This window comes from Hoplias malabaricus, chromosome 4 (genome assembly GCF_029633855.1).
Source record: "Hoplias malabaricus isolate fHopMal1 chromosome 4, fHopMal1.hap1, whole genome shotgun sequence".
Lineage (NCBI taxonomy): Eukaryota > Metazoa > Chordata > Actinopteri > Characiformes > Erythrinidae > Hoplias > Hoplias malabaricus.
Genome location: NC_089803.1, coordinates 67,801,127 through 67,820,889, shown reverse-complemented (window position 1 = coordinate 67,820,889; position 19,763 = coordinate 67,801,127). Strand labels below are relative to the sequence as shown.

At 43.1% G+C, this 19,763-nt stretch overlaps 1 protein-coding gene across 6 annotated transcripts; it reads right to left on the bottom strand.

The window, feature by feature from the left end:
* Positions 1-275: 275 nt before the first annotated feature.
* On the bottom strand, positions 276-19,324 carry nup37 (nucleoporin 37). 6 transcript variants are annotated; one of them, XM_066669322.1, is made up of 12 exons: positions 18,267-18,375; positions 18,082-18,095; positions 17,845-17,924; positions 17,580-17,768; positions 16,616-16,740; positions 15,844-15,916; positions 10,887-10,981; positions 2,478-2,568; positions 1,561-1,742; positions 728-778; positions 555-648; positions 276-462 (listed from the first exon to the last, which is right to left on the bottom strand). In XM_066669322.1, the coding sequence occupies exons 4-12, from the start codon at positions 17,733-17,735 to the stop codon at positions 349-351; spliced, it is 981 nt and encodes a 326-aa protein (XP_066525419.1). In that variant the 5' UTR covers positions 17,736-17,768; positions 17,845-17,924; positions 18,082-18,095; positions 18,267-18,375; the 3' UTR covers positions 276-348. The 6 variants fall into 6 exon arrangements, with proteins under 6 accessions (XP_066525419.1, XP_066525422.1, XP_066525423.1 ...); XM_066669325.1 differs by having other exon boundaries at positions 17,580-17,765; XM_066669326.1 differs by having other exon boundaries at positions 17,580-17,736.
* Positions 19,325-19,763: the final 439 nt, after the last annotated feature.

The following is a 19,763-nucleotide window of genomic DNA, read 5'->3' as shown; positions in this document are numbered from 1 at the left end:
GTAGAGCAGGTTGTTTTGTTCCTCCACTTACGAACAGGCTGCTGGCACTAACCCCTTCCTGCCGCTCAGTGACCTGTGGCTCACCCTTGTGCTGGCTGGGCCGGACATGGCAAAGTACAGCACAGATATTGCTCTTTGTAAAAGAGAAAAAAACAAAACAAAACACAGAAACCTTGTTTCCACTATAGTTGGTGGAGTCTTGACCCAGAGTGGCTGGTACATGAGAACACACTGGTCAACCACAACGCAACAACAGCACATGAAAAAATGGTATTTTTATTGAGGAAGAGCTAGAAAAATACACACATCCATCAGATGACAGGAATGGAATCGCTCCTAGTCACCACTTCACATCTCCGTCATCCAGAAGGAGAGCTTTCGATCTCCGCCAATCACACAAAGAGGGAGGTTCCTGTGCCAGCTTAGACCTGACCCCACAGAGGATGAGCCGATCATCACAGGCTACAACGAGAGTGCCAGAAATCAGGCATGGGTTAGGATATATAGAAAGCTTTACACACCAATGCCAATCAAATGCTCTCAATTTCACTTACCTGAGGGTGACCAAGGTGATGCACCAATAATTGACTGTTTATTTTTCCTGGACAGCCAGTAGTAGAAAAAAGATTTTCATTGGCCCTTGACCACCTTAGAGGATGAGAACAATAGTCATTCTTCATACTGTAGATTTCATTAAGGCTCAGTGGAGAAAAAGGATTGTTTTTACCTGAAGAGACGGGCTTTGTCCAAATGGGCTGGCCTCTTCTCCTGAGGATAACTATCGGCAAAAACACAGTACTTTTACTAAACAATCAGCTTAGTCTAGGTCACACAGTCTTCATGTCCTGGCGTCCCGGCTGAGTAAAACACCTCTGTTCTGCTTTCTTTCAAAACCTGAAGATCTCTGAAATCCTCTTGCCATGTACTTGTAATAGAAATGTGTTAATTTAAGGAAATACAGACTCTAAAATTAATAAATAGCATTGCATCTATTGAAATTAAATTTTATTCATTCAATCATTCATTATCTGTAACCCTTATCCAGTTCTGGGTCGCGGTGAGTCCAGAGCCTACCTGGAATCATTGGGCGCAAGGCGGGAATACACCCTGGAGGGGGCGCCAGTCCTTCACAGGGCAACACACATTCACACATTCATTTACACACTCACACCTACGGACACTTTTGAGTCGCCAATCCACCTACCAACGTGTGTTTTTGGACCGTGGGAGGAAACCGGAGCACCCGGAGGAAACCCACGCAGACACAGGGAGAACACACTCCTCACAGACAGCTTTCATTGATTTAGCTTTCATTAGAGCTCCTTCATTGGCCGTGTCACAAAATATAAAATCAATCGGTTACATATGGCATGAATTGGAAAACTCACAACACTCTTGACAGTGCATGATAATTCCACCAGATCTTGTCTGTGGCTTATGACGTAGTAATTGTGACATGGTCATTAAAGCCAAGTTTACTAACACATCTGGCCAGTCGACCTGAGCCATGAAACAATTCAGACACTTCATAGAACAAAGCAAACCAAAATACATTCTTACCTAGAGCGAGTAATGTCCCAGATCGCCCAATCGCTGCCCACCACGGCTCCCACCTTAATGGTATTGGTGAGACACCAATCAGCAGACATCAGTGGCATCTGTCCACTATCCAGAGACAGAATTGCCTGCTGGGAGACCAGGTCATAGAAACGAATGCTGCCTTTCTTCTCAGCGACCATAAGCTGGAAAATACCAAGTGTAGCAGCTCAGATCTGGTGATCATGGTGGTTACACTGCTATAATTCTTAGCGTGATATAAAGCCTGCTATTTACTTTAAGTCATGCCTCTTTAGGAAGACCTAGAAAGTGCATGCTTTGATCTTTCTCTTTGAAGTACTCTTTTATGTCAATGAACCTAAACTTGATACCACTCACTGCATTAGATAAGGGCTAGTTATCATTCAAAACATTCAGATAGTGACAAATATCAGCAGTGATATCTTTACTCTGCTTCCGACTCCTAGATGACTTTGCACATGTTGCCAAAATAAACTACATAGGGTCTTCTTGACTACTTAAATGCAGCCCCTACAACTGTGGGGAACTGCAGTTCTCTCTGGTTTGTTTACGTTCAGCAGCTCTGTGTCTGCTGAGGTGGAATGGTATGTTTGAAGAGGTAAACAACAGTTGTTTGTATGTGGTTTGCCTGTAAGATTTATTCACTGTTTGAATAACAACAGAAGCTCATTAGTAATTTGAGTTGTTTACTTTTGTAGCACTTTCGTCCACTTTAGTGTTTAACTGTTTACTGACATTAGGACTTTATAAACACATTAGACCAGCTTCCAGTGTGCAAACACTTTTCATTATAGAACAGAACATCGCCTTTAGGCGTAGGAATTTAATACTGAATTAATATTTCAATAGTCAATGCAAGTGAATCAGGCCATCAATACTTGGCCCCAAGTTTAACTCACCTTAAAGATCTCCTCTGGATGCCAACACACACTGACACCTGGGGACCACAGCCGAAATGAGACAGTTTCATTGCCGTCCAAGTCCCAAACCCTGCAGAAAGGAAAATGATTACAAAGAAATCACATAGTGTGTTTCACATAAACACAAATATTCAATGTCTGTGTTTCAGGGAAAAAAGCATTTGTTTTAACCCATGACTGCGTTTGGGGAGGCACGGTGGCGCAGCAGGTAGTGTCGCAGTCACACAGCTCCAGGGACCTGGAGGTTGTGGGTTCGATTCCCGCTCTGGGTGACTGTCTGTGAGGAGTGTGGTGTGTTCTCCCTGTGTCTGCGCGGGTTTCTTCCGGGTGACCGTCTGTGAGGAGTGTGAGAGTTTCCTCCCACAGTCCAAAAACACACATTGGTAGGTTGATTGGCGACTCAAAAAGTGTCCGTATGTGTGAGCGAATGTGTGAGTGTGTGTTGCCCTGTGAAGGACTGGCGCCCCCTCCAGGGTGTATTTCCGCCTTGCGCCCAATGATTCCAGGTAGGCTCTGGACCCACCGCGACCCTGAACTGGATAAGGGTAAGGGTTACAGATGATAATGAATGAATGTGTTTGGAGAAGTCTGAACTTGTCAAAACTCTCCACTGACTGCTGCAGAGTTTACTGCATCTCCTCTTGAAAATTAATGAAAAATTGACTTGCTGTCATCCGTCTTATATTAAATAAACTTGGCAATGCCAAAGCGTTTCAATTACTTTAATACTTATTTATACAGATTTGATTGTCCCCTGTCCAAAGATTTCACTAGGAAATTGAAATTTATGGGGCATGAGTGCTTAGCCTCAAAGTCCATAATGATCTGTTTTCACAATGCCAAGGTATCGGTTAAAGTACAAGTTTTTATTTATGAGTTTATTTATGACATTAGAAAATATATTTGGAAGGAGGGAATGTAGTGGTAAAAGTGATGAGGAAATCTACATTTTCAAAATTCTCTGGGTTCACGTTTATTATGCAGTGCTATCTCAAGGCATAAATCACTTATACTGCGATGTTTGTAGTTTTGAAACATACTGAGACATATTTAAGGCTCGCATTTTGGGCAAAAACCTCACATGCAGATAAAAAGGTTCAAGAAGATTAGATCACACGTCAACCAGAAACTAAAATAAGATTGGTGAGGTGATATTAGCAAAAACATGAGATGACGTGATATTATTATGAGGGAAATAATGTTATAAATGTCTGCCCTATATGTGTGGCATGACCCTATAAATATATACAAGCCAGGATTGGAATATTACGCCATCCCTATCCTTTGCTCTAATTCCATTTCTGTTCTCAGGCATGCAGGAAGCCTGAAAGTAAAAACAAATCAAATGAGATGGAAGGCTAAAAAAGGAACTGTGCTGTCAGAAAGAGGCTCCTAATCAAACTGAAATGATACTAATGGGCACCTAATTAAGCACCTGAAAGGAAGGGGCTGACGTGCTTGATTCTGAAAATAGTCCTCCAGAGCGCTGATGACCCCCACACTTTGCAGATTCAATGTTCAGAGATCTACCCCATGACAGCACATCTTGAGATTAAATTATTTTAAATGCTAATGGAATCTAAAAAACAACTGAACATACATGTGCCTGTAAAAGGACTTGTGGAAACGTGCATGTTGGGGTGAAGGACAGAGAGTGAGCCTCAATGTGTTGCACTTCTCCAGGAACTATACCACACCTGGTACTAAAATGCAATAAAGAAGACCTCAGAAGCATTAAGAACATGATGGAGTTCTCCAAAAGGGCATGTACCTCTTGCAAGTCATAAATCCTTACTTCTGCAACTTGACTGGGATCCAAAAGGAGGATTGGGCCATCAATGCCTCGTAGCCTTCCCTTCCTGGGAAAAAAGGCTTTCCTGATTTTTAATCTGGCCTCTCGCAAAGCCACGGAGACAGCCTGGTCTCGGCGAACGTAGATACAGAGGGGCCTTGCACGCGGCTATAATAAATCACTTGGACAGAGAGGACGGTTGTTCCTGAGAGTAGGATCCCTGGTTTACCACATCAAGAGAGGCCTAAGCGAACAGAGCCACAAGTTCCCCGAATGGGATGAGGTTGCTGCAGGGGTTTCTGGGAATTTACAAAGCACAGCATAGAAGAAAGGAGGAGGGAAGAAATCACTGCATGACTGGGAACGATCCTAGGATGCTGACTGATGAGATCATCGAAAAGACTTTTTGTGAAGAGGCTCACAAGTGCCCCAAAGCACCCTAAAAGACTTGCTGGTGAACTCTTCTTTGAATGCAAGATGTGCCCTATTCACCACGGTGAACGCAGACTCTAGTTCTGTGATTCGGCACAAGCCTCCTGCCAGTTATTCGTACTCGCAAGTGCACAGATCCAAGGGTTTGCCTGTCCCAAGCAGACCCTCTACTCCAGTGAGTGCGAGTGAGGTTTCAGACCACACAAACAATGGTCACAACCCATACACTCAAGCCCTTGGCCAAGTGGGAGAGACGGATCGCACGCAACACTGAGGACTACCGGCCAAGATCGCTCACTGACGAACCAACGGTGCACTGAAGCAGGTGGGGGTTTGGGAGGGTGGGCGGGGAGAAAACAAAGCAAACCATGACAGAGCCAGTCCTCTCGAACATTAGCAGATCAAGCTAAAGGCACAAGGCACACAAACAAGACCGGGGCAGGTGTTGACATTGCAGTATCAGCATTACATAACAACCAGGCAACTCCACAGAGGCGCCACAGAATAACATTGTGGGGTCGGGTACACTGGTTTCAAAGTATGGTGAGCATGCTACGTCGAGGCAGATCAAGGGTAAGAAAACAAGCTTTAGTTCATCAGTCTTTTTCCCACGCCTGAGAAAACGGAAAGGTTAAGCCAAACAAAAGAAGGTACTTATGTAGGTGGACTGGATTGAAGGTGGTCATTTTCTGCCCTTGCTAAATAGTTTTAAATTAAGTTGACCAATCGATTTAAATCTTTAAAGATCTGTCTTTCATATTCAACATTACTTAAACAGAATGAAAGGCTACACTCTTTGTAGGTGATAGTTCTATTTAGAACCCATGGTAAATGGTTCTTCAGATTCATGGAGAATGTGCTGTATTCTGTGTCGATTCTATACAGCATTAAAAACGGATTTCCGGTTGCAACAAGCTTCTTAACAACATCAGAACCACAGTTTTTACAAAGGTACTACACAGAACCATATTAACACTTTTTCATGAATCTGAAAATCCATATATTCAGGGAAACTATTATTTGAGAAAGAAAAGAAGTCATTTCCCAGCAGAAAGAAACCCGCGCTGATATTCTAAGAAATCACTATGAGGACTACACCCTACCACAACACACATAGAATTAAGATATAACCTGTCCGTCAGCAATTATTCTAAAAGCATGAGAAAGTGATAACGATGATTGTTCTGAACAAACCCTGCTGTTCAACTACAACTGACAGGGCAGGAAAGCACCTCGCACACATCCTAGAACACACATAATAGGTAAATATGTAAGGAAGGAGACACACACACACACACACACACAGAGCTTGGATCAGCTGAGCTTGACCAATCCCCCTTGTATCCAAAGTGCAGTTCATGTGGGCTGACTTGAAAAGGCATCTCCCTTGTTCTCCCTCACTCTCATTTTCTCTCTCACGCTCTTCCTCTTGCGTCCTATATTTTCCCAACGTGACAGAATTTAAATCTTTCTGCAGATGGAGCACTGTTTTCTCTGGCCCAACAGGGGAGAGAGACTAAGAGGCTCACAGCGGATGTTTCCTCCAGCAGGCCTCCTTTGGCCCCTCTGCCCCCCCCCCCCCACACACACACACACACACACACACACACACACACCAGTTAAAGTTTGTGTGGCACAAGAAAGAGAATTCTTGCCGATGCTCTTTGAAAGATCCCAAACTGCTGACTTATTCATCAGAGTAAGCACTAATTACAAGGCAAATGCCCTTGATCACACAGCAGATATAGCATCAAAGTGTGCACTTTGGAGCAGAGGGACGATTCGCCCTGTGACTTTAGGTAGGTTTAAGAAGAAAACCCATCCAAATGATCAGATACTTTCAGCAGAGATCTCAGCCTGTCCAGCGTCTAGGTGGGCTGAAAAGGAGGCAGAGCCCATTAAGTCCTAGCTACTCACTGTACGGTTCTCACCCCCGACCGTGACAAAAACCAACATTTCTCTCTTTCATCCCAACCTCCAACTGAAATCTCTACCAACATCAACAGAACGGCCCGGGGTGACAAGTGTAGCAAAACATTAGCGTAGCACTACGGGGCCGGGCCAGGGGCGGGATGCACGCTGACAGTGGCGCTGCTCACATGGAGAGAGAGCAAGAGGAAAATTAAGTAGCAGCATAGAGCGGCAGGTCTAGACATAATAAAAAAAAAAATCGTGGAGGGACACATTCAGTGGACGACTGGGAGGATTCAGGTTTACAGTCACATACCAGTGGCAATAAACAAAGGAGTTTGACAAGCATAGATCTGTCGATATGGCAAATGCCTCTTTCAACAAACACATTCCACTTCCAAATGAAAATGTTTGTCCTCCAAAATAAGTAAAATGGCAAAAAGTAGCCCAGGTATTTTGTTCGTCAGTAGCATACATCATACCATGTCCTGTTTATTGCAATATATTATGGTGAATTCTACTGTGATGTCTTCATTGCTTCTGGATATTATATTTCCTTCAGGATTGATAAAGCATGTATTTATCTACAGTAAGCAATATAAGAATTTGTGAGCTTTATTCCTAATAGATCAGTTTATCAAGAGGGTGAGGAGTGTGGTGTGTTCTCCCTGTCTCTGTGTGGGTTTCCTCCGGCTGACTGTCTGTGAGGAGTGTGGTGTGTTCTCTCTGTGTCTGTGTGGGTTTCCTCCAGGTGACTGTCCGTGAGGAGTGTGGTGTGTTCTCCCTGTGTCTGTGTGGGTTTCCTCCGGGTGACTGACTGTGAGGAGTGTGGTGTGTTCTCCCTGTGTCTGCGTGGGTTTCCTCCGGGCGACTGTCTGTGAGGAGTTTGGTGTGTTCTCTCTGTGTCTGCGTGGGTTTCCTCCGGGTGACTGTCTGTGAGGAGTTTGGTGTGCTCTCTCTGTGTCTGCGTGGGTTTCCTCCGGGTGACTGTCTGTGAGGAGTGTGGTGTGTTCTCTCTGTGACTGTGTGGGTTTCCTCCAGGTGACTGTCTGTGAGGAGTGTGGTGTGTTCTCTCTGTCTCTGCGTGGGTTTCCTCCGGGTGCTCCGGTTTCCTCCCACAGTCCAAAAACACACGTTGGTAGGTGGATTGGCGACTCAAAAGTGTCTGTAGGTGTGATTGTGTGAGTGAATGTGTGTGTGTGTGTCTTGTGTTGTCCTGTGAAGTACTGGCGCCCCCTCCAGGGTCTATTCCCACCTTGCGCCCAATGATTCCAGGTAGGCTCTGGACCCACCGCGACCCTGAACTGGATAAGGGTTACAGATAATGGAGATAATAAATATTGGGTATATACTGTGAATATTATACCTGTATTATACCTGTAGCTGCCTGGAATTCCTATAGACAGCATCCGGTCTCACGGTTCTGACTGATCTTGGCCTCACACTAATTTTCTTCCAGTGTACAGCATAAAGTGTAGAAGAGCGGACGGTACGTGCCATTCTCTCCCATTGTTTTGAAGCTAAAATATGGCCAAAATGGAAGCTGACACTGTTTTTATGCTTGCACAGTAGAGGAAAATTGAAGTCAGAGCATATGCTTTAGAGAAGGGAAGCAAGGCCTTGTCTCCGCCTGAACCCCTGCCTGCATCGAAGTTACACGCCCAGACACGCCCTCTGTCTTCTTACTGAGGGGAGCCCCTTTGCACTTGTCTCTATTACTGAGTGGTCACAGCATTAATGCAAACAAATGTGAAAGACCCTGTGCTGGAGAGGGTCTCAAAGTTTAAAAGCACAGAAGCCCGTCTCCTCTTTACATCAGTGGGGTAAAGAATCCTCTCTGTGACGAAAAATGGCAGCAATGACATCATGACAAAGGCAAGGGCACCACTGTCTATCAACTGGGTCATAGCATGTCAATCAGCTTTAATTTGGGGGGAATGTTAACGTGAGCGGAGCTTTTGGCAGAACAAAAACTGGGAGAATAAAACACTGGATGTGTAATTTTAAATGAAAGATTCCTTTCTGCGCCATTCACTTACATGGGAATGGGTGGGGTTAAAAGTTGTACTGCAGCCAGCCACCAGAGGGCATAAGAGATGATTTAGTGTCACTTTTCAACAGCTGTCATCCAGTCCATTTATATACATGGTCTATGGTGTAGAGAGAATAGACTGAACATTTTCTATCAGATATTAATAAATAAGTATGAGAATCTTTCAAAGCATCTGTCATTTTGCAAATCGTTAACCACTAGGAATCTGTGTGTAACAGACCCCACAAAAATATTCCCGTCATGAGGTGCCATTTAAGGGGGAAAATGCCAAAATAATGAAAAAAAGAACAAACAAGCACACAAAAACTGTGTATGGCAAACATCTGTACTCAAAAAATAAAAATGGAAGGAAAAAAAAAAAGGTACAAAATAATATGGCGACACAAGGCATTCAATAATTTCTCTGTATAGATATGAAAAAAAAAATACATGTAATTTATTAGATTTTATTTTTCTAATCACCCTTATCTTCTATACATTTTAGGCCCAGCCCCTACCTTTTCAATAGTCTGTCTTTACTTCAAAAATGATTATTTATGGTCATGGGTGGCACGGTGGTGCAGCAGGTAGTGTCGCAGTCACACAGCTCCAGGGACCTGGAGGTTGTGGGTTCAAGTCCTGCTCCGGGTGACTGTCTGTGAGGAGTGTGGTGTGTTCTCCCTGTGTCTGCGTGGGTTTCCTCCAGGTGACTGTCTGTGAGGAGTGTGGTGTGTTCTCCCTGTGTCTGCGTGGGTTTCCTCCAGGTGACTGTCTGTGAGGAGTGTGGTGTGTTCTCCCTGTGTCTGCGTGGGTTTCCTCCGGGTGACTGTCTGTGAGGAGTGTGGTGTGTTCTCCCTGTGTCTGCGTGGGTTTCCTCCGGGTGACTGTCTGTGAGGAGTGTGGTGTGTTTTCCCTGTGTCTGCGTGGGTTTCCTCCGGGTGACTGTCTGTGAGGAGTGTGGTGTGTTCTTCCTGTGTCTGCGTGGGTTTCCTCTGGGTGACTGTCTGTGAGGAGTGTGGTGTGTTCTCCCTGTGTCTGCGTGGGGTTCCTCCGGGTGCTCCGGTTTCCTCCCACAGTCCAAAAGCACACGTTGGTAGGTGGATTGGCGACTCAAAAGTGTCAGTAGGTGTGAGTGTGTGTGCGAGTTACCCTGTGAACTGGCGCCCCCATCCAGAGTGTATTCCTGCCTTGTGCCCAATGATTCCAGGTAGGCTCTGGACTCACCATGACCCTGAATTAATTTATGGTCATCATCAGGAAATCTTTCTTTCTTCAAATTCGGGTAAAAATCCCTCTGGGCTAAGATTGAGCTGTTAGGGTAGAGGTCTAATTTTTGGACTCCACAGTCACACACATTATGATGCTTTTTCTCAGCCTATGTTGCTCAGAATGGTTTAGTTTTCTTAGTAATTGCAACAAACCTCTTTCTCTTTAAACCCTCAGAAAGGGTCCCTTCCTGGAACCACTGTAAAGGTACCTGCAGGATTAGTAGATTATATCAATATCGAGAACTTCCCTCGTATATGTAAAAAGAAACCACCTAAAAAGTCTTGAGAAATGTACACTCAAAGTCTGGATCTGATTCTGTGTTGACAGAGCACTGCAAGAATGCTGATGTACGATCTATTTTAAATGACCCAAATCACCATAATCCTGGATCAGCACTCTGCACTATGCGATGCTCTATGAATACGGGCTGTGCACGACTTTCTATAAGAGAAAACCCCTTTTGGTCTTTGTCCACCCCACCCATTAGGGGGTTTTGATTTTCTTTGCGGGTTGGGAAAAGGGGCAGAAAAGTGCCTTGCCCCCCTGGCCACAGTAGCCAGCAGCTCTGTGGCGTCCAGGTGTGTCGGTTACATGTGTCTGACGTAAAAGGGAAGCCCTGAGACTCCTGGAGTGCATGCTTAAGTTACCTCGGCCTAACGGGAAACCACAGTTACCTCAGTGGTTGATTGATTCGGCCCCAGTGCGAGGCACTTGTTAACCGTCGCTGAGGAGAGGAAAAAGGCCTCAGTCGCTGATTGGATTTCCACATTTAACCAATTACTAAGGAAAAAAAGGGGCCAGCGGGTGGTTCGCACTTACGCAGAGCAGTGGCAGGGCTTGTTGTGTTTAGGGTCAGGTTTCGCTTTGGAAAACACAGTCAGGACTTTCTGCACCATTAACAGAGAACAGGACACAATCGGGTGCACAGACTCACACACAGAATTTGACTGACCTGCAAGTGTGATCATCACTGACCGATGCGATTTGCTTTCCTTCTCTGGGCTCAAACACTACCTGATTGATGTAGCTGGCGTGTCCCTCCATCACCTAGACAACAGAGGAAACATGAAAATCACACGAGTACAGTTGCAATGTAAGAACACTTATAAGCCCTGGCGAACTACTGTGGACACAGAGAAACTGAGAACAACATGAGAATGTGTAGGCATGGATATTAGCAGTACTGTTATTCACCATCCCTAAAACATCAGGAGAGGCCCTTAACCTTACCTAGTGTGGGTTTAATTTTCCAAAGGAAAAGAATACACAACTACTGCTTCTACAAGGATGATTAGGGTGGCAGAAATGGCCACAGTGGTAGATTTAACAGCGCGCCGGGGTCATGCCCAGGGATCTTTTATGACCTCAGAGAGTCAGGACCTCAGTTTTACATCTCAGTGCAGTGTCCCTCTCCACACAGACCACAGGGACAGCACCTTTCTAGCCACACCAACATCACACGCCATCCAAACTCTTCTTTGGAGTCCTGCCATCTGAGTACTGGCCAGGACCAAACATTCATTCATTCATTATCTGTAACCGCTTTTTCAATTCAGGGTCGCGGGGGTCCAGCGCCTACCTGGAATCATTGGGCGCAAGGCGTGGGTTTCCTCCAGGTGACTGTCTGTGAGGAGTGTGGTGCGTTTTCCCTGTGTCTGCGTGGATTTCCTCCGGGTGACTGTCTGTGAGGAGTGTGGTGTGTTTTCCCTGTGTCTGCGTGGATTTCCTCCAGGTGACTGTCTGTGAGGAGTGTGGTGTGTTTTCCCTGTGTCTGCGTGGATTTCCTCCAGGTGACTGTCTGTGAGGAGTGTGGTGCGTTTTCCCTGTGTCTGCGTGGATTTCCTCCGGGTGACTGTCTGTGAGGAGTGTGGTGTGATTTCCCTGTGTCTGCATGGGTTTCCTCCGGGTGACTGTCTGTGAGGAGTGTGGTATGTTTTCCCTGTGTCTGCGTGGGTTTCCTCCGGGTGCTCCGGTTTCCTCCCACAGTCCAAAAACGCACGTTGGTAAGTGGATTGACTCAACAAGTGTCCGTAGGTGTGAGTGTGTGCGAGTTGCCCTGTGAAGGACTGGCGCCCTCTCCAGGGTGTGTTCCCACCTTGCCCCCAATGATTCCAGATAGGCTCTGGACCCACCGTGACCCTGAATGAATTTATGATCATCATCAGAAAATCTTTTTTCACAGATTTTGGCCTGATTTTGACGTATCCGACAAATTTCGGAACTGAATACGAGCACGGGGACAAATAACGGTCGCGTAGTGTGACATAATCAAAATCAGCGATGTGGCGTCTGGGACAACTCATGACACCACAACAAAAGGTCTAGCATGTTAGAATTTTTAGTCTGAAATATCCTACAGCATGTTCTTTGACGATGACCAATAGGAGGACAGAGCGCTGTCTGGCGCGCATATGTAAACACAGAGAAGAGAGAGAGGGAGGCTGCTGCTGCAGCTGTCAGGTGGAACAACCAAAACTGAGGAAATGCTCCTGACACATTACCTCAAGTTCTCTTTGCAGGACAAGCAGTCTATTCTCTCCTATTCGAAGCACACAGGAACGGATCCACAATCGTGTTTTCTTCTCTTTGACTGACATTTTCTTAACCCACATCCCCGGAAAACTCTGAACTCACGCAATAATGTGAACGAAGAACGGTCGGTGTCAAACGTGTAGTGTTGCCAGTCACGGCACAACTTTATAGCACTAATCTGACATAGTGAACAAAAAATATAGTGTAGTCTGATCCCGGCACGAGGCAGAAAAAAGAAATCCCACTCAACAAAGACAACCGCTTTTTTTAGCATCTAATGATATAAGACCCTCCAGGCGATAGGGATTTGGGTTAAATAAGTAAATAACACTGAAAATAGGAGTATTCCCAATAAAACTAATTTGATCTTGTGAGATAATGGTGGGGAGGACACTTTCAAGACAAGTAGCAAGTGTTTTAACAACGATTCTTGTATCAACATTCAGATTAGAGGTCTAAGAGAGCCTGGGTCGATTGTGCCTTATCCCATATTAAGCAGAATAAAAATGCAGGCCTGGCAGAACGTTGGGGGAAGTGCTCTGGCTCTAAAAGATTGATCAAAAACCTTGAGCAATAAGGGGCAAATCAATCCTGAGAAAGTCTTATAAAACTCCGCAGTAAACCCTTTGAGATCAGGAGCTTTGGAGCTTTGCATGCTATTTATGGAGTGGATTAATTCTTCAAGATCCAATGGTTCTTCAAGCAATAAATTTGAAATTTAAATAGTCCATTCTTGGCTGGAATCTGAACACTTACTATCTTGCATTTGGATAACATCTTTTTTTTTAAAAAAAGTATATATATATATATCCAGAGTTATCCAGATAATCAAAAATCCCTGACAAATGAAAACGCTGTAATGATTCCCATGTGCTTTTCCCATTGTAACTATTTTTAATAGCCATAGGAACTTCACCTCATTCTATTCATGTGCCAACACTAACCTTTCTGATGTTGACAAATATGTAAAAGTGTCTGGCACATACAACCAATGAAAATGAAAATAGAAAAGAACAGATGATAAAACGTTCAAAAATGCTCCGATAAACTTCACAGCTGTAAGTTACATTCATAAAAAAAACAAAGAGTATCCAATAACTATTTGAGAAAAATAGTGTTTAATAAATAAATAAATAAATAAAGTGAATCACGTGTAATTAATCCGGATCTGGGTATATGTTGTTATAATACAAAGTCACTTTCTGTGTTGTAGGAATTCTGTGGATTTATTTCTATGTTTTGGATTTTCCTATTGAATGACCCAACCTGAGGGACACAACTTGAAATTCAACAGAGGAGGGACTTGGTCCTTCAGCGGATGCAAGCTGTCCAGGCCCTGAGGCAGAAAAGAAGCCTCACACCATTGAGCTCATTGCACCACACTTCACAGCTGAAATGAGGTGTTGGTGTTGGTATGCAGTGTTCTGTTTTTCTCCAAACATAATACTGTATGTGTATCGGAAAGTACAAATTTGTCTCATTTTTAAACAGTTCCAGTATTATGACACTTCAGAATAATGTTGTGTGTTTACACCCCATTAACATGAATCTCTTTCTGTGTTTCTCTTCCAAAGGGTCTCCAACGTTATCCGCAACGGATCAGTGGCTGTTGATTTTCATCACACCTGATTCTATTTGTTTATTCAATTAGATTCGACTTTTATACAATTAACAGGTGTGCTCCTGGTTTCTTGGAATGAAAACCTGCATTCACATCTGGCTTTTACGGATAACACAGGACACCGCCAAGTCAGACACAGACACATAAATAAACAGATTTTACAACATACAAGACATATTTAGCTGGTTCATCACTGAATTTTATGTCATGTCTTTATACTATCTTTTCCATTCATTCTCAGTGACAGCGGCAATGAACACTGGAAGTTTACAGCCTGACTATGGACTGACAGAGGCCCAGGTGTTGGGAAATCCCTCTGCAACCCTTTCCAGTCTAATCAACATTCACAAATTCCTCTGAAATCTCTTTAGATTTAGGCGATATTGAACTTGGAAAATTATGTTGTGCAGAAAAATTCATCCAAATTATTTCGGCCTCTATTCAAGTCAAAAACTTAAAGGCTAAGCAGCAGCGATATGAAAGTGTCAAACAAATAAATACAGTGGAGTTTGAGTTCCTAATTTGTGTTTATTGATAGTCAGAAAACATGTTATTTCTTACTAATTCAAGGAATAAGTTTTAAAAGACCGTTGGTCCCCCGCCAAACGGTGTTGGGAAACTCTAATAGGCGTCTTGCCTGTGACGTAGATGGTGGACAACAACTCTAGAAGCTGCACTTAATTTAATGCAAAATGACGAAAAGGTGTGTTGTTTTTGGCTGCAATCATTCAATGTACAGTGGGACATCTGTGAACAAATGGCCCAAAGATCCCAAAATATCCAGAAAATGGACTAAATTTGTCAACTTTAAACGGGCACTTTGGAAAGGACCATCCGCTCACTCCGTTATCTGTAGCTCATTTCACTGGCGCTTTTCCAACAATATGGGCATGTAAGGACACCAACGAAAGGTGTTCAAGAGCCTCTGTAACATGGAGGTAAACAGGGTGAGGACACTCACTTCGCCTGTTTTAGTTGGTGTTAGTTAACGTTAGCTTGACTCGCTAAACTCGGTGGCTCAGATTATACTCGGCTACGTAGCTGCATTACGGAGGTTTATAGTGTCGGATGAATTCGAGTTCGACTTCGATCACATTTACAAGAATAACGGTGCCTCTAAATTTGAGTTTAGCTTATTGCTAGGCTATTGTCATGAATAATGTTGGTTATTTAGCTAGATACTGTCATAACAGTCAGTCATAACGGTGTTTTACCGCGGCGTTGTTCAGCTGTTGTCCACCAGTGACGTCACGGTTGCGTTCGAGAATTTCCGTAGCGAGCTCGGGTTTTTCCGTCAATTTAATAAAATTGTCAGTTTTAAAGCAAATTAAGCTGCTATTTTCATTTTAATTCATACTTATATCTGTCAGTAACTACAATAATGTGAAATATTCATGGAGGTCCATTAAGTGGTGCTTAGCCTTTAACGTTAATGTACATTTTTATAATAATAATCTTGATCGTTTAAACCACTTGTTCTATCACCCTATGTGTTTTTTTTTTTTTTTTTATTAATTGGATAAAGTTCAGGAGTCATTACTCCAAATAACTACATAGCCTTCAGGTCAAACCCATTGCTTTTCATCGTTTATAAAGATGAGATTACTACTACTAAGTTCTTATGGCAAGATCAATGTGATTAACAGGATATTTTAAAGGATCTTGTTTTTTTTTTCCCTCTCTGACGGTGAGCATGAATACAATAATATTAATTATTATTGTGCTTTTCTCTTAAAGAAATTCAAAGGAATATTACCTTAACTTCATGTCGGTTCTGAAGATCAGAAGTCAATAGCCTTAGCTTTCTGTCAGCTGCAGCAGTGCAAAACCTGGAGCACAAAGAATAAATACATAAATTTACAAAACTAAAACACAACCCATCATCACACGAAAATGATCAGTGTGAACCTTTACAGCAAATATAATTATACACAGAGTAAGGTGTAATATATATATATATATATATATATATATATATATATATATATATATATATATATATATATATATATATTGCCAGTGCATTAGAGCTTCACACAGGGCCCATACCATTCATTCTACCTGCACCATAACCTTCCTGTTATCATCTGTAAGTGAACATATAAATCCTACACCTAACTACTAGGGATGCTGTGGCCATTCATGATCCAATCAGCAACCAGCTTCACCTAATACTTAAGGTTACTCATTGAGCCCAGCCCATGAGTACACAACACACCCACTGCATCAATAGCTCTTCACAGTAACACCTCAGGAAGGCTCCACCGTGAAGTCTGGCGTCCCTGTCCCATCTAACTCCAAGCTAGCTTTTCAACCCTCTACCCTCTACTCTTAAACATAAATCCACACTGACCTGGTACCTTTAGGATAATGCATAGATAAATCCACCATCCTTTAATTTAAATACATACAGTCTTTATTTCATGTATTATGTTATTGGGACTCAACTGTCCTTACATTAAAATGTATACATTTCACACAGAGGACTTAACTGAAAAACATGTACACAAGACCACTGGAAAGACTACCTGATAATCTGGGGTATTGTGTCCAACCTGGACTCTGGGCTCCATGCAAGGGCATCAACACGAACCCCATGCACAAAGACACGTAGAGTGTTGAATTCTACTCCTTCTATTTCCACATCTTCCTCCTGCACAGACACAGTTAGTCACAGTCTCTTACAAAAAAACTACATACATACATACATGCATGCATACATACATATATATATATAGCCTGCAGACCTCCTCTGTGGTGTGCTGCAGCCTACTTTTTAAATGCCCTTGTTAACTCAGTGTCATCATCATCCCTCAGCAACCCTCAAGACCACCAAAAGATTATCTGATTACTGTCTTAGCATTTGAATCTCCAAAGGTTTATGCCAGATCCATGGGCCTCTCAGCACTGGGATCTTGGGTTCAAGTCCCATTTGGGTGGAGTTTCCATGTTCTCCCTGTGTCTGCGTGGGTTTCCTCCAGGGTCTCTGGTTTCCTCTCACAGTCCAGAAACATGGCTTCTCTAATAAATGTCCTGGTGTGTGAGTGAATGTGTGTGTGCCCAGATATGGATTGGCGCTGTGTCCTGGGTGAAATCCTAGTGCACCTCCAGGTGGACGGTCGTTCCTGGTTGAGAGTACGCTGTGCGCGTTTGGCTGCCGCTTCTCACCAGTGTGTGTGTGTGTGGATTGAGTGTTCTGAGCAGTGTGGATTGTAAAGTGGCCTTGGGTGTCTAGAAAGGCACTATATAAGTTCAACAATAGATAGATAGATCCTCAGCACTGATCCTAATTCTCGCACTGCAAAATGGAGAGTCAAAAGTCGGAGGGGGCGTAGGGATACAGTTTCTTAAATGTCTGACAAAGGACAGCTCAGTTTATATAGTTCTGCAACCTGAAAATGTCTAAATAATCTATAACAATTCGGCCAAGGCATTCCCCTATTAAATATATTATTATGTATGTACCTTAAGGTATACGAACACTGGACTAACCTTAAAACGACAGGTGCCCACCACTACATACTGGTTCCCTCCATAAGCCAGAAGAGAAGCTGCAGAACCACAGTCATAAGGGCTGAACTCTACTACGTGGACGTAGTCCTCACAGGGCACAGTGTATGTGGCTGAGCGACCTGCATCCTCCTGCATTCTGAGAATACACACCTTTCACTTTTCCACCTGCTGTGTTCAATAAATAAAACCTCAATCAGGAATTTTATTTCAAAGAAAATAATTGAAGTTGAAGATGTGAGGTTACCTTGTGTGAAAACAGTAGGGATGACTACAGAAACGTTGGACCAGAGCTGCCCAGAGTGTGGCTTAGGGACAAAAATTGACCTGTGAGGAAGTTTGATTTGACACATTAGAAATTGCACATTCACTCGATAAAAGAATAAACACATTTGGCACTAACACAGCAAAATGCTGTGAATGTAAACATAAATGTATTATTCAAAGTGTAGTGATATGTTATAAAATACTTATTAATACGTACTTTTTAGTCCGTACCTTTCAGGATGAAAAAAATAGATAAAATTAAATAAGAAACAGAATTCGCCCGGTATTTACTCATACACAAATGTCTGTATATCACGGGTCAGTCAGTTAGCATTAGCTAAAGATACACTGTAACTATAGAGGCTGCGAACGTGTGCAGAAAGTAAACCAAAAGCAACATACCAAGGCTATAACTCTGTCACAAACTTGAGATTTTAACTGAGCGTGGTGTTAAAACTGCTCTCTAACAGTGCAGTATCGAGTCTACCACGCTTATTACCCGCCTTCAAACTGCACTACTGTTTACATCCGGTTTACGGCGAAGGTTACCCGGTCAGATTTGATTTCGCTGATCTACAAACCACAAAATTACCTCATAGGCTGTATCACATGATGTGTAGATCACGGAAAAAATCCTCCTCAAGCCGCACAAACCATTTTGACTCACATACAGACTTTTATTATGTGTCAGTAACATCATGTATAGGTGTGTTCTTAAATACACATTACCCTTGCTTTTGTATGTAAAAATTTGTGAGAATGTATTATACATGTCTGCGTTTAAAAAGCAACAGCAGGGGCTGGGAGTCGGTAAATCCCCAAATGAATCGGCTCTCCGATTCTAGGCATATGAAATAGACTTTAAAATTTGAATTCGATTCCTCACAGAAGTTAGGAGTGTGAACGCCCTGCTTTTATATAACCATTAATCTCGCTTTTTGTGAAAGGAAAGTGATTTGAATCGCACATGAATGTGAACAGGTTCAGCTTAGCTAGCCATATTCATTTTGAGATATATTTAAAGCCATCATTTTAATTATTGTCTAATAATGTTGTATATGTCTTTGTGTTTTTAATTTAAATTCCACAACCTTAATCTATTAAGTCCCCCCAAATCTCTGCTCATAAAAATTACATTTAGATATAATTTCCAAGAATAAAATTCCCCCAATGCCTTAAAATTGATTTAATTCAGTACAAGCAGTACTAAATTAAATTGTCTTCATTGTCCGAAACCAGTTATCTAATCCAGGGTCATGGTGGGCGCAAGGCAGGAACACACCCTGGAGTGGGCATCAGTCCTTCAAAGGGCGATACACATTCACTCACACCTACAGACACTTTTGAGTCACCAATCAACCTACCGACATGTGGACCATATGAGGAAACTGGAGCATCCTGTTTGGAGAACCCATGTGGGCACAGGGAGAACACCAAAGTCCTCACAGACAGTCACCTGGAGCAGGACTTGGACCCACAACCTCCAGGTCCCTGGAGCTGTGTGACACTACCTGCTGTGCCACCACGCCACCCTTAAGTACAAGCTACTATCTATTCAATTACCCCTCTACTGCTCACCTTCGGCTCGAAGGCCCTGCCCTGCCCTCTAAGTAGTTAACAGGATTTGTACCTTGTGACATAAGAAACCCTAGCTGTCTGAATTTGGTTGTTTGAGACTGTTTGGAGCATTGCCGTTTCAAAGCAGAACTGCTCAGAACATGGCATTCAAAGCTTATTTCACTTATTGTATGCCTTCTTGTGTAACAGCGCGAACACGTTAACAAGGGTGAACAAATGCGTTTCACTGGAGGGTGTATTTAATGCTAGGAGTCGACTCATTAGAATCTTGTCCTATGGAATCAAAAGCGGAGTCGAATCAGTTGTTCGTGGAATCAAACA

Bases quoted from the DNA above. Each gene is read 5' to 3' on its own strand.
- nup37 (XM_066669323.1), bottom strand. From the start codon at position 17,735: ATGCAGGAGGATGCAGGTCGCTCAGCCACATACACTGTGCCCTGTGAG. The intron at 15,917-16,615 runs GTAGTCTTTCCA...TTTGTGCTCCAG, and splicing joins ACAATACCCCAGATTATCAG to GTTTTGCACTGCTGCAGCTG. The intron at 463-554 runs GTAAGTGAAATT...CTCTCGTTGTAG, and splicing joins ATCACCTTGGTCACCCTCAG to CCTGTGATGATCGGCTCATC.